The 13670-nt window shown below is 50.2% G+C and overlaps 2 protein-coding genes across 3 annotated transcripts; one reads left to right on the top strand and one right to left on the bottom strand.

Annotated features, from left to right (window-relative positions):
* Positions 1-5507: 5507 nt before the first annotated feature.
* ACTL7A (actin like 7A) lies at positions 5508-6824 on the bottom strand. The gene has a single exon (XM_055580344.1). The coding sequence runs from the start codon at positions 6822-6824 to the stop codon at positions 5508-5510; it is 1317 nt and encodes a 438-aa protein (XP_055436319.1).
* Positions 6825-8363: 1539 nt separating this feature from the next.
* ACTL7B (actin like 7B) lies at positions 8364-12323 on the top strand. 2 transcript variants are annotated; one of them, XM_055580342.1, is made up of 2 exons: positions 8364-10302; positions 11473-12323. In XM_055580342.1, exons 1-2 carry the CDS (start codon positions 9106-9108, stop codon positions 11524-11526), a joined length of 1251 nt encoding a protein of 416 aa, XP_055436317.1. In that variant the 5' UTR covers positions 8364-9105; the 3' UTR covers positions 11527-12323. The 2 variants fall into 2 exon arrangements, with proteins under 2 accessions (XP_055436317.1, XP_055436316.1); XM_055580341.1 differs by lacking the exon at positions 11473-12323 and having other exon boundaries at positions 8368-10455.
* The last annotated feature ends 1347 nt before the right edge of the window (positions 12324-13670 follow it).

Below are 13670 nucleotides of genomic sequence, written 5' to 3'. Positions count from 1 at the left end.
CAGATGCTCTGTACATCAAGAGGAATTGTGCAGAGGATTGTCTCCTGTAATCAAAGTGCATTTTAATTCAGATTTAAAAAAGCTGAGGCAGGAGGTTATTATGTTTTTATCAGTACAGCTTGGTATAATTTCTTAGCAGTGCTGCATATTTTAAAATAAATTGATTTTCCACATATACCTACATATATACACACATACATTTATGTGTGTATGTACACACGTGTGCACACATCTGAGGGATTCTCTCTAATTGAAGAGGATATTTTTAAAAGTAAATAAAACTGACAGTTCTTCGTAATTGTAGGTGACTATAAGTTTGGAAGGGCTTCTTCCCTGATAGCTCAGTTGGTAAAGAATCCGCCTGCAATGCAGGAGACCCTGGTGTGATTCCTGGATCTGGAAGATCTGCTGGAGAAGGGATAGGCTACCCACTCCAGTATTCTTGGGCTTCCCTTGTGCCTCAGCTGGTAAAGAATCCGCCTGCAGTGTGGGAGACCTGGATTCGATCCCTGGGTTAGGAAGATCCCCTGGAGAAGGGAAAGGCTACCCACTCTAGCATTCTGGCCTGAAGAATTCCATGGACTGTATAGTCCATGGGGGTCTCAAAGAGTTGGACACAACTGAGCGACTTTCACACACACACAGAAGTTTGGAAAGCAAAATTAGCTTTCTTCCTCCTCCTGTGGCTTCCTGTAATCTGTGCTTCACTAGAAGTACCACTTGGACAAGTCCTTGGGAGCCTTTGGTTGTCCTTCCTTGTCTGTCACATAGTAACTGGGGGAGGATGACCATCTTAGAAGCTAGGTCACCATAAATATCTGAGATCACCTGTACACAAGCCACAGTCAAGGTGATGATGCTTGCAGCCCTGCAGGCCTGCTCTCAATTCCTGTGCTCTCTGTGCTCCCTCAGCCCTTACCTGTGCTTCATGCCTGCAGCTGGCTGTTCCTCCAGTACTCTTACTGGCTTTGAAGTCCCAGGAACTTCAAGACCAACAGATGTCCTCCTGGTATTTGGAAAGAACAAAGTCATGGTCCACTCATCTTAGTGTCCTTAGACAAAGTCATTTAATCTCACTGAATCTTTTCTCCAACCTGTGTGTCCACTGGGCTAACCAGGGTTTCTCAGTCTTAGCATTGTTGATTCGTTGTTCAGTCACCAAGTCGTGTCCAACTCTTTGTGACCCCATGGACTGCAGCACGCCAGGTTTCCCTGTCCCTCACTATCTCCTAGAGCTTGCTCAAACTCAGTGTCCATTGAGTCGATGCCATCCAGCCCTCTTACCCTCTGCAGCCCCCTTCGCATCCTGCCCTCAATCTTTCCCAGCATCAGGGTCTTTACCAGTGAGTCGGCTCTTTGCATCACGTGGCCAAAGTATTAGCGCTTCAACTTCAGCATCAGTCCTCCAGTGAGTATTCAGAGTTGATTTCCTTTAGGATTGACTGACTTGATCTCCTTGCTGTCTGTCCAAGGGACTCACAAGAGCACTATTGATATTTTGGGTTATATCATGCTTTGTTGTAGGGGGCTACCCTGTACATTACAGAATATTGAGCAATAGCTCTGGCCTCTAAGATCATGGAATCCGGTCCCATCACTTCATGGCATATAGATGTGGAAACAGTGGCTGACTTTATTTTTCTGGGCTCCAAAATCACTGCAGATGGTGACTGCAGCCATGAAATTAAAAGACGCTTACTCCTTGGAAGGAAAGTTATGACCAACCTAGATAGCATATTAAAAAGCTGAGACATTATTTTGCCAATAAAGGTCTGTCTAGTCAAAGCTGTGGTTTTTCCAGTGGTCATGTATGGATGTGAGAGTTGGACTATAAAGAAAGCTGAGCGCAGAAGAATCAATGCTTTTGAACTGTGGTGTTGGAGAAGACTCTTGAGAGTCCCTTGGACTGCAAGGAGATCCAACGAGTCCATCCTAAAAGAGATCAGTCCTGGGTGTTCATTGGAAGGACTGATGTTGAAGCTGAAATTCCAATACTTTGGCCACCTGATGTGAAGAGCTGATTCATTGGAAAAGACCCTGATTCTGGGAAAGATTGAGGGCAGAAGGAGAAGGGGATGAGATGGTTGGATGGCATCACTGACTCAATGGACATGAGTTTGGGTAAACTCCAGGAGTTGGTGATGGACAGGGAGGCTTGGCGTGCTGTGGTTCGTGGGGGTGGCAAAGAGTCGGACACGACTGAGCAACTGAACTGAACTGAACTACCCATCAGGTGCCAGTATGACATACCCCTTCCTCCTGTTATGATAACCACAAATATCTCTCAGTTCAGTTCAGTCACTCAGTCGTGTCTGACTCTGCAACCCCATGAATTGCAGCACGCCAGGCCTCCCCGTCCATCATCAACTCCCGGAGTTCACTCAGACTCACATCCATCAAGTCAGTGATGCCATCCAGCCATCTCATCCTCTGTCGTCCCCTTCTCCTCTTGCCCCCAATCCCTCCCAGCATCAGAGTCTTTTCAAATGAGTCAACTCTTTGCATGAGGTGGCCAAAGTATTGGCATTTCAGCTTTAGCATCAGTCCTTCCAATGAACACCGAGGACTGATCTCCTTTAGGATGGACTGGTTGGATCTCCTTGCAGTCCAAGGGACTCTCAAGAGTCTTCTCCAACATCACAGTTCAAAAGCATCAATTCTTCAGTGCTCAGCTTTCTTCACAGTCCAACTCTCACATCCATACATGACCACTGGAAAAACTATAGCTTTGACTAGACGGACCTTTGTTGGCAAAGTAATGTCTCTGCTTTTGAATATGCTATCTAGGTTGATCATAACTTTCCTTCCAAGGAGTTAGTGTCTTTTAATTTCATGGCTGCAGTCACCATCTGTAGTGATTTTGGAGCCCCAAAAAATAAAGTCTGACACTGTTTCCACTGTTTCCCCATCTATTTGCCATGAAGTGATGGGACCAGATGCCATGATCTTAGTTTTCTGAATGTTGAGTTTTAAGCCAACTTTTTCACTCTCCTTTTTCACTTTCATCAAGAGGCTCTATACATTACCAAATGTCTCTCAGGGGTCAAAACTGTTCCATTTGGGAACTAATGGGCTAAGATGGCTTCCAAATACTTACTAAAAACTTTTCATCTTTTTTTCTGTGTGAGGAAGATGCTTTTTTTCTGCAAGGGCTATTTATATGGGACAAGTGAGAGAATTCATAAAAGTGCTTTGAAAAGAGATTAGACAGTTGTTCAGCCTTACATTGGTATTTTTCATTTTAAAATGCAGTATGGCATTTAGTCCTAGAATGGCCTAGGAGTTCCCATTCTCCAGAATCATCTCCCATGCCTCCACTTCATCAAGACCCTCTTCACCTTTTGGGGGTTCTTGACTGGGGGGTTCACAGACCCTTAAAGAATCTGAAGATAGTGTATTTCTATAATCCTATGTATTTTATTTGATGTGTTCAAAGAATATTATTGTGAGGGGGCCAATAGGCTTTAACCACCCTGTCAAAGAGGTCCAAAGGTTAAGAATTAGCCAGACTTCAACCTTCCCATCAATGAATGTTCTTCGAGTGTTGACTGTAGTGGTTTGGGCAGAAACAGGTAAACAAGGCAGACCTCTCAAGTCAGTGTACCAGCTCATCTGACGCCCTGATCCTCCAGGGTAAGGCTTACCCTTGCTGACTAAGCCCTTCTGTGGCTATTTTTGCTTCTCTACTCTAGCTTGCTGGTGCCAGCCGTCTATGCTCACTCACCAGGCCTCCAGGGTAAGGCATTTGCGTCTTTCAAGGCTGTCTGTAGGCAAACCTGTAGGTTACAAGGATGGCTCTGTAGGGCTTCTCCCTGAGCCTGGTAGAGATGCCATAGCTCTCCTATGCATGCTTGAAAGTGTGCGCCTTTGGGTGTATGTGTGGCTCAGGATCCTAGTAAGGTATTTGGGCTCCTGTATTTAACGGGTAGAAATCTACAAGATAATACTATCCAACAACTCTTAGGATCACCTCCTGGAGGCCACACGCTAGTTTTCAAATGTTTATCTCTGATAGTTTTTTCAAAGCTAAACTTTTATTGTTTTATATCTCATATTTATAATCAGCTATGTGAGGTAGGTGTTTGATTTCAGTTTTATAGGTGAAGAGACTCAGGGCTTCCTGGTGGCTCAGTGGTAAAGAATCTGCCTGCCAATGCAGGAGTTGCAGGTTTGATCCCTAGGTCAGGAAGATCTGGAGAAGACACAGCAACTCACCCCAGTATTTTTCCCTGGCAAATCCCATGAATGGAGGAGTCAGGTGAGCTACAGTCTATGGGGTCGAAAAGGAGTTGGACACAACTTAGTGACTAAACAAGACTTAGGTCACATAGCCAGTTGGTAGCAAAAGAGTTTCAGTCCACAGAGTCCAAAGCCCATGTTCTTTCCACTATTTTATGCTGCCTGGCAGTGTTGGAGACAGGGCAGAGAATATATTGGGGACCGTTCTAAAAAATCAAAGGTTCAATTATAAACTGCCTGCAAGAATACCCCAGACCATGCTGGGCCCTGGAAAGGCTTCCAGGCCACGAGGGTCTTTATGTTCCTTTGGTTCCTCAGTTGGGTTAGAGTCACCCACCATCCACTGCAAAACCGGCAGCCTTTATCCTGAGCCCATTCCAAACTCCTTGTATACCCTGCGGGTTGATGGAGAATCCAGTCATGTCGGAGATGAGCAGCTGCCCTTTGAAGTGTCTGGAGAATGGCTGTGGGTTGCATCCTCATGATCTTAGTGCTGATAAACCAAGATAAATCTTCCTGCAGTTTTTAAAGGGGGAAATCTATATAGCACCTATTCCCTGAAGAGTTTTTCCCTTAAGATAACACATACCTTGCTCATAACACATGGGTTTCAGCAGCTAGTCACCATGATGGCTTGGTAAGAACTGATAGAGACATTATAAGTGACTATTGGGACCAATAGAAAGTCCAATCAAAGCAGGTGTCAGGCATTATCAGCTCTTCCAAGCCTTCAGAGGTGCTGATCAAGTGTGAAACGTGCTCTGCTCCTCTGTGGGAGATTGAACCATTACCGCGTACTTCCTGTTGCTGTTTATTGAAAGGGATATTCTTAAATGCCACGACAGCATTTACTCTATTAAATGTATCACACTCCCAGAGTTTAACAATACTATAGTACCTTAAGTGGGGAATACACAAAATAAGGGACAGAGTAATTGTAGAGATAGTGTCTCCCCCAAATACTTCAGCAATCAACATAATGCATGTCTTTCTGGTCCATAATCATTCCCCCTTCCTTCCCTCCTCCCGCCCCCACTGCCCCTCTCCTTTGTTCAGCCCCCACCACTGTTTGGGCAAATGCATATTCTAAGGCAGATGCTTCACGCATGAAGTTCTTAATGCGTAAGGAAAGAGAAACACACTGTGGAAGGAAACATGAGGGTTGTTTAATACTACAGAAGTGAACGGGCTGACTGCTCCCTGCATGTGAGATGGGTGCTCACCCAGCAAAGCCGATGCATGGCACAGCGACCACGCTGCCTTGGAGTTCAGAAGCACCTTCTGTAGAGGAAGAAAGGCCCGTGTTCCTCGTACTCAGAGCGGTGGACCCACAGCGGTTGGAAGCCCTGAAGCGACGCCAGGATGGAGCCCCCAGTCCACACTGCCGTGTCTCTCTCGGGCAGCACGCTTACCTGGGGGGTGTCATTGGGACACATGCTGCTCAGTTCCTTCTGCAGACGGTTAGGGAACCCGCTGAGCATAGTGCTCCCCCCGCAGAGCAGGATGTTGCCCATGAGGTCTCGTTTGAGGGCGATGTCACACTTGTTGAGGCAGGACACTGTCTGGGTATGGAGGCCCAGCTGCATGGACTTGATCAGAGAAGGCTTGAAGAACATCTCCGAGCAGAGGAACCTTTCCTGGCACAGGTAGATCGCCTGCCCATCTGGCAGGGTGTACTGGATCATATGCTCAGTAGCTGGGACTTTCTTCTCTTCAATGGGGTCCAGGGCCACAAAGCAGCATTTCTTCTTGATGTCCTCCACGATGCCCAGCTGGCCCTCAGTGAAGTATTTCCCTGCAGTGTTCATCAGGCACATCAAGTAGGTTGTCAGGTCGGAGCCCGCATAGTCCAGCCGTCCGGTGATGCTGGGCAGAGGGTAGCCCTCGTAGATGGGAACTACGTAGGACACGCCGTGGCCGACCTCCACCACCAGGCCGGAGGTCCTGCCGTAGGAATACATGGACAGGCGGGACTGGTAGGCGATGTGCATCGCGGGCGTTTTGAAGGTCTCAAACAGCATCTCGGCATACTTCTCCCTGTTGGTGTGTGGGCTCAGGGGTGGATCTGAAACCAAGACCGCGTGCTCCTCTGGGGCAATCTTCATTTCCTGATGGAAGAGATACTCCCAGATATCCTGCACTGTATCCCAGTCCACAATGATGCCGTGTCGCAGAGGGTTAATCAGCTTGAGACGAACCTCTGGGTTGATAAGCTCGTGCCCCACGAATGTCTCCTTGCGATTGTCGCCGGTTTTGGCGGTCTCCATGTAGGGTTTGCCCACTGTGGTTGAGATCCTGTGGGTGGGCTTTGGCAGCCCGGCAAAGCCACATTTACAGTAGCCTGTGCCAAGGTCCACAACCACGGCTTTGGTCAGCTCTAGTTTGGGCTGCTTGACCTCAGGTGACGTTGTAGGTTCTGGCTCTGAATGGTTCCGGCGCACCCACACTGCCCGCTTGGCTGGGCCATCCTTCAAGGAGGCGGTGTGGAGGACCTGTGTCTGCGGGGGGGCCTGCTCTCCTCCTCTCTCGGACGGCCCATCCCCTATTACTGCCGCCTGTGGCGCCCACACACTCTTGAGAGCCATCTTGCTCTCAGTTCCTCAATCCCAGCGGCCTCGAGGCCTGAAAGGCTGAAATAAGGGGGCAACTTGAGAATTTCTGCAGTGGTGACATCACTGATTGTGACGTAATCGAGTGTCCCAGGGCTTCTAGTTACGGGGGACCTTTGTCTTGTGTTAGGGTATATTTGAGATAGAGTTTTGGAAGTGATTTACTTTTTTCTAAATTTTGTAATAAACCTGGCTTATCCAAGCACTATTTCTTGAGTGCTCGCTATGTGCAAGGCAGGCAGCAGTGAGGGGAAAAAAAGGACAAAAATCTCTGCCCTCGTAGAACTTATATTCTAGTCAGTGGGGGTTGGGGGAGAGACAGACAATAACCAAAATAAATATATGGGGGGGTGTGTGTGTGTGTGAGTCACTCAGTCATGTCTGACTCTTTGCGGCCCTGTGGATTGTAGCCCTTCAGGCTCCTCTGCCCATGGAATTCTCCAGGCAAGAATACTGGAGTTGGTTGCCATTTCCTCCTCCAAAGGATGTTCAGGGATCGAACCTGAGTCTCTTGCATTGCAGGCAGATTCTCTCATCAGGCTTCACAGGCCATTGCTAGGACTTTGGCTCTAACTCTGCATGAGGCCAGAAAGCACTAGAGAATTTTGAGCAAAGACTTAATACCATCTGACTTAGGGCCAACTGCTGCTATGGCAACTCTGCCAAGCACTTAGAAAGGTGACATATTCACAGATGCCAGGGACTCAGATGTGGACATCTTGCAGGGGGTGGGGGGTCATTATTCACCCTGTGCCCCTTGACCTGTGCATCCCACTTCACTAAGACCCTCGAAGCCTGGCGTGCTCTGTTTTACAAGCTCCTCCCCCACTGCCCATGCTCGCCGTCCTTAGCCCTCTGCGTCGTCAGTTGAATCCAAGCCCTTACCTCTAGCATTTGCGGTCCCCTCAAGCCCTGATGGCTCAGCAGGTAAATAATCTACCTGTAATGCAGGAGCCTCCAGAGGTGTGGGTTTGATCCCTGGATCAGGAAGATCCCCTGGGGTAGCAAACGGCAACTCACTCCAGTATTCTTGCCTGAAAAATCCCATGGACAGAGGAGCCTGGCAAGCTACAGTCCAAAGGGTTGCAAAGAGTTGGACATGACCGAGCACACGTACCTAGTTGCCTCCATGACCTCCTTATCCTCATCTATTTTTCCAAACACTAACTACTGGAAACTCGGCACCATGCTTCCCTCAGAACTTTTGATCAGGCTGCGCTCCCTGCCTGGGATGCCTTTCCCTCCTCTAAGCTACCTGACAGGCACCCACCTGCCTTTCAGTACTCTATGTGGGCACCCCCTCTCTGCAGAACCTTCTGACTCCCTCCCTCTGTGCTCCTGTGTCCTCCCAACAGACACCCACCTGCAAACTCCTCTGCATCATTCATCTTCCCGACTAGATCGGGCACTGCTTGTGGCTGGGTTGCTATCATTAGAGCTCTCACACGCTTCAAGGAGACCTGGTACATTGAAGTTGGAGGAACATGGGTTATAGCACAAACACCCCAAGAGCTGTTTGCTCTTGGGCAAGTCATTTGCATTCTGAACCTTGATTTTCCTCAGCTCTGCCTATCTCCCAGGATTCTGTGAAGTGTCATGTGAGATGCCTGCTACAGTGCTTGGCTCACTGGGCTGTGTGTGTGCTGTGCTAAGTCGCTTCAGTCGTGTTCAACTCTGCGACCCTATGGACCGTAGCCTGCCAGGCTCCTCTGTCCATGGGATTCTCCAGGCAAGCATACTGGAGTGGGTTTCCGTGCCCTCCTCCAGGGGATATTCCTGACCCAGGGATTGAACCCGTGTCTCATACATCTGCATTGGCACTACATCCAGTAGTGGGTTCTTTACCACTAGCATCACCTGGAAGCCTTTGGCTCACTGCTGGGGCTCAAATATTTATCACCCTTTCATCAAGCTGAGAAGCAAGAGGTGATCACTAGTGAATGGGAGATTAGGAATGAGGATATAAGGTGAGAAAGAGCAGAAACCTCTGAGACGCAAGTGTGCTTGGATTTCTAAAACTGTGCTGGCCACCTGCTCTGTCCTGGAGCAAAGTTGAGTTAGGCTGATCGGGTGGTTGGGGGGGGGATAGATCAAGGGCCTGCCCAGACCAAGCCCCCCCCCTACAACTGCCAGAATGGACCAGCCCAGGTGACATCACAATTCTAAGGGGTTGCCAAGTCACTGCTAGAGACAGACCCTCATTTCTCCCCAGGGAGCTCTAGGATGTGGATGTGAGACAGGTGAGCAAGGAAGGCAGATGGCGACAAGGAACAGCTCTAGCCCCAAGCCGATGGGCACGGCTCAGGGGGACCCGGGAGAGGCAGGCACACTGCCAGGTCCTGATGCTGGCATCCGGGACACAAGTTCAGCCACTCAGCTGAAGATGAAGCCCAAGAAGGTGCGCAAGATCAAGGCACTCATCATTGACCTGGGCTCCCAATACTGCAAGTGTGGCTACGCGGGTGAGCCAAGGCCCACCTACTTCATCTCCTCCACGGTGGGCAAGCGCTACTCGGAGGCGGCTGACTCCGGTGACACCCGCAAGGAGACCTACGTGGGCCATGAGCTGCTCAACATGGAGGCGCCTCTGAAGCTGATCAACCCGCTCAAATATGGCATCGTGGTGGACTGGGACTGCATCCAGAGCATCTGGGAGTACATCTTCCACACGGCCATGAAGATCCTCCCCGAGGAGCACGCTGTGCTGGTCTCTGACCCCCCGCTCAGCCCCACGAGCAACCGGGAGAAGTATGCGGAGCTGCTGTTCGAGACCTTCGGCATCCCTGCCATGCACGTGACGTCCCAGTCGCTGCTGTCCATCTACTCCTATGGCAAGACCTCCGGGCTGGTGGTGGAGAGCGGGCACGGTGTCTCACATGTGGTGCCCATCTCTGAGGGCGACGTGCTGCCGGGCCTGACCAGTCGAGCCGACTACGCGGGCAGCGACCTCACCAACTATCTGCTGCAGCTGCTCAACGAGGCCGGCCACAAGTTCACTGACGACCACCTGCACATCATCGAGCACATCAAGAAGAAGTGCTGCTACTCGGCCCTCAAGCCCGAGGAGGAGCTCAGCCTGTGCCTGGAGGACCTGCGCGTGGACTACGAGCTCCCAGATGGCAAGCTCATCAGCATCGGCCAGGAGCGCTTCCAGTGCGCCGAGATGCTCTTCAAGCCCACCCTGGTAGGCAGCAACCAGCCCGGCCTCCCCGCGCTCACCGCCGCCTGCCTGAACCGCTGCCAGGAGGCGGGCTTCAGGGAGGAGATGGCCGCCAACGTGCTGCTGTGCGGAGGCTGCACCATGCTGGATGGCTTCCCCGAGCGCTTCCAGAGGGAGCTGAGCCTCCTCTGTCCCGGGGACAGCCCTGCAGTGGCCGCGGCTCCCGAGAGGAAGACCTCCGTGTGGACCGGCGGCTCCATCCTGGCATCCCTGCAGGCCTTCCAGCAGCTCTGGGTCAGCAAGGAAGAGTTTGAGGAGCGGGGCAGTGCAGCCATCTACAGCAAGTGCTGAGCGGTGGGGTCCCCACCGGCCAGGTCTGGGGGCAGGCAGCCACAGGCCACTCAATACACATTTACAGAATTTCACATAAAATTTTAAAGTGCGGTGGCTCCTGTCTGGTCTGGATTTCTTGCTCTAGGCTGATAGCAGAAGGTGGGGAGGGGGAGTTGGGCTTTCAGTCTGTATCTGCTGGGTTGGGAGCAGCAGGGGCAGGGGATGGGGGGTGGGGGGAAGGCTCACCAGCCCCTCCCCCTCTGCCCTCTTCCTGAGGGTGACATCATCATAGAGCCCAGAATGTGGCTTCTTGTTCCATTAGCTCTTCAGGGTTCAAAGCCCAATCCAACTGACACTCATCTTGCTTGCTCACCCATAGACCAAGGGGAGAACAAAGGCTCAGATTAAGGGACTGGCTTGGGTTACAAAGTTATGTGGTGGGTGGGACACTCAAACTAGGCGTCTCCTGTCTTTGCCCCTGATGGTCGCCTGCCCACAGCTTTATCACTGCTTGACTGCCTCTCTAACCGTCTGCCACCGCCCCCCCTCCAAAGGTACAGCCCATGGGTGTCTCCTGAGTGGGAGGGGCCATTTCCCATGATGACCACTACCCATCAGTGGACCTCTCCTTTTAGACTCCTGCCAAAACTTTGGCTATTTTTACAGTGTCACAGAGCCACTGAATCTGGAAGATGTTAGAGAAACCAGAAGGCCATTTGGAAATCATTCGGTTCTCTCCCTCCTGTAGAGATGGGGAAACTAAGGACCAAGAGGGAGGGGGCCATGTCAGTGGTTGAGCCTGGGTCTCCTGACCCAGGTCATGATTATTTCCAGGAGGGCTTCCCTGATGATGCCAGTGGTAAAGAACCTGCCTGCCAACACAGGAGACGTAAGAGATGAGGGTTTGATCCCTGGGTTGGGAAGATCCCCTGGAAGAGGGCATGACAACCTATTCCAGTATTCTTGCCTGAAGAATTCCATAGACAGTGGAGTCCATGGGGTGGCACAGAGTCGGACACGACTGAAGCAACTTAGTACAGCACACAAACATGGCTGCTTTGGTTTGGGCTGCTATAGCAAAACACCATTCGTGGGGTGGCTTGTAAACAACAGAATTCTATTTTCTTACAGTTCTGGAGGCTGGAAGTCCAAGAGCCAGGTGCCAGCATGGCAGGCTTCCGGTGAAAAACTTCTTGCAGGTTGCAGACCCCTGACATCCAGCTACGTTCTCACTTAGTGGATGAGATGAGAGGCGTCTCTGGGGCCTCTGCTGTTGAGGCACTAATCCCATCCATGAAGGCCTTACCCTCCCAAAGGTCTCCCTCCCCTAAAGCATGACTTGGGGCATTATGTTTTCAACATAGGAATTTGGGGGTTGGGGACTGGGAGGGTGGAAGCAAACATTTAAACTACAGCAATGATTCTTAACGGTTAGCAACCTTTAAGCACTTAACCAAGCATCTACTGTGGGTGAGACCCAGACTGGAGACAGAAATGACCAGTGTGGCCCTTTCCTCGGGATCACACACAGCTACTGGAGGCAGCCACGTTGATAAGGAAACAAGGCCTGAGCTCGGTGTTCCTGGGGGTGGGAAGGTGGAGGTGTGGGTATTGAAAAGCTGCAAATGGAGAAAGAAGTGCTGGGTGTGGTGACCACTTGGTAGCTTTGGGGCTGAAGGAGAAGACATCAAGACTTGCAAAGGACTTCAGCTGGTGAATGACTGTCTGCCTAGAAGAGGGTAGTTCCTGCCCCTTCTCCTTCCCTCACCTCCAGATGGGGGCGCATGATTGGGGGCCTGTGAGCAGAGTCAGTGAAATCAGCCATTGGTGAGCTGTGGAATCTGATGGGCCATCAAGTATCCCTGAGCCACTTCTTACCTTAGAAAAAGAGTCCTGATTTGGGGGCATTCTGTGAGGCTACCTTTGTCCCTGGTCCTATGCTAGGGACTGCAGTTTGGGGAAAGAACCAGACATGGTCTTTATCACCTAATGCCCTGGCATCTGGGCCTTCCCTGTTGCCTAGAATTGGGTTTGTAGCCTGGAGTTGGAGTTCCTCTGGGACTGACAGGGCTTTGGTACTATTCAGGGCTCTTGCCTGTGGAGAGAGCTTCAGATTGGAGGCTGATTGTGCCAGTCGACAGTTTATTTGGCCTAACAGTGAAAATAATTTTTTTCTGGAGTGTGAATTCTTTCAGTGGGACCTATATTCTTATGTTGCCAAAGTCTCTACCTCTCTGATGTCTTCATACATACCTGCTGCTTCAACATAACTTTTGCTTTATTGGCCAGCATTCATTTCTGTGGCTTGCAACCCAAGAACCTTGGCTCAATATTTCTTCTAAAAGCCTGATGAGATACAGAGAGGAAAGTGGAAGCTTATAGAGGGGAATGTAGTGTACCCCAAATCACACAGGCAGTAAGTTAGTGCTGCATGTAAATGTTCTTCCACATGCTGGTCTTGACAATCGCTGAAAACAGTGTCTGTGTCTACCGCCCCACCTCCACAATCTGTTCTTCCTCCATTCTCAACAACCTCTGTCTCCACAGTCACAGATTCAGTGCTGTGAGGTGAGGACCTCCTGTTCATCTCCTCTAAAAACATCGCTGTGGCAGGTGCTATAAAAACATGAATCACCTAAGAGACTCTGATATGAACTTACTTAAGCCAACCACAGGCATGACAGATTTAATTTTTATAGAAAAATATGGGTCAACACATTTCAGCTTAGGTGACCGACCATGTGTGTTTATCTCCTCTTCCACCTTAGCTTCATTGAAGTGATAGTAGAGAAATATAGTTGTATAACCCACTACAAATGAGGATGGTAGAGGGACTGCAGGGAGCCCAAGATCTGTACTTGATTCTGGGAGGAGGAGAATGGATGCAGGGCAGAAAGGCTGCAGTCTGAAATGTGCAGGTGCTCCCCACAGGGGAAGGCAACTTCCTGACCTGAAGGATGAGAAGAGGTTTGAGACTTGGAAATGCCAAGTTAGGGGAGGAAGTATGCGTGACAGTCAGGTTAGGGGAGTAGATGGTAACTAGTGGTCTCTATTTGAGAGCACAGCTCCCCTCTCTCCCTCTGCATAGGTAGAGGGGTGAGCCTGTAAGCGATGTTTTGCAGACAAAAAAATTGAAGAGTTCTCTATGCGATAGCAGTGCTAATACAGGGAAGAGGAGGAGAGGACTGTATGAAGAGCAGGTCGTGAACCTCACTTGTAGCCCGTTGTGGCCCCCCTAAAGCACGAGTCACACTCAGGTCTTGCTAACATCCACCAGGTGGAACCAATAGTTGATGCCCTCCATTTCCCCCCTCATCTCTTACCTACAA

Source organism: Bubalus kerabau, chromosome 4 (genome assembly GCF_029407905.1).
Source record: "Bubalus kerabau isolate K-KA32 ecotype Philippines breed swamp buffalo chromosome 4, PCC_UOA_SB_1v2, whole genome shotgun sequence".
Lineage (NCBI taxonomy): Eukaryota > Metazoa > Chordata > Mammalia > Artiodactyla > Bovidae > Bubalus > Bubalus kerabau.
This window is presented reverse-complemented; position numbering and strand designations above follow the sequence as displayed.

Excerpts from the sequence above, each read along its gene's own strand:
- ACTL7A (XM_055580344.1), bottom strand. The coding sequence starts at position 6,824 with ATGGCTCTCAAGAGTGTGTGGGCGCCACAGGCGGCAGTAATAGGGGAT.
- ACTL7B (XM_055580341.1), top strand. The coding sequence starts at position 9,106 with ATGGCGACAAGGAACAGCTCTAGCCCCAAGCCGATGGGCACGGCTCAG.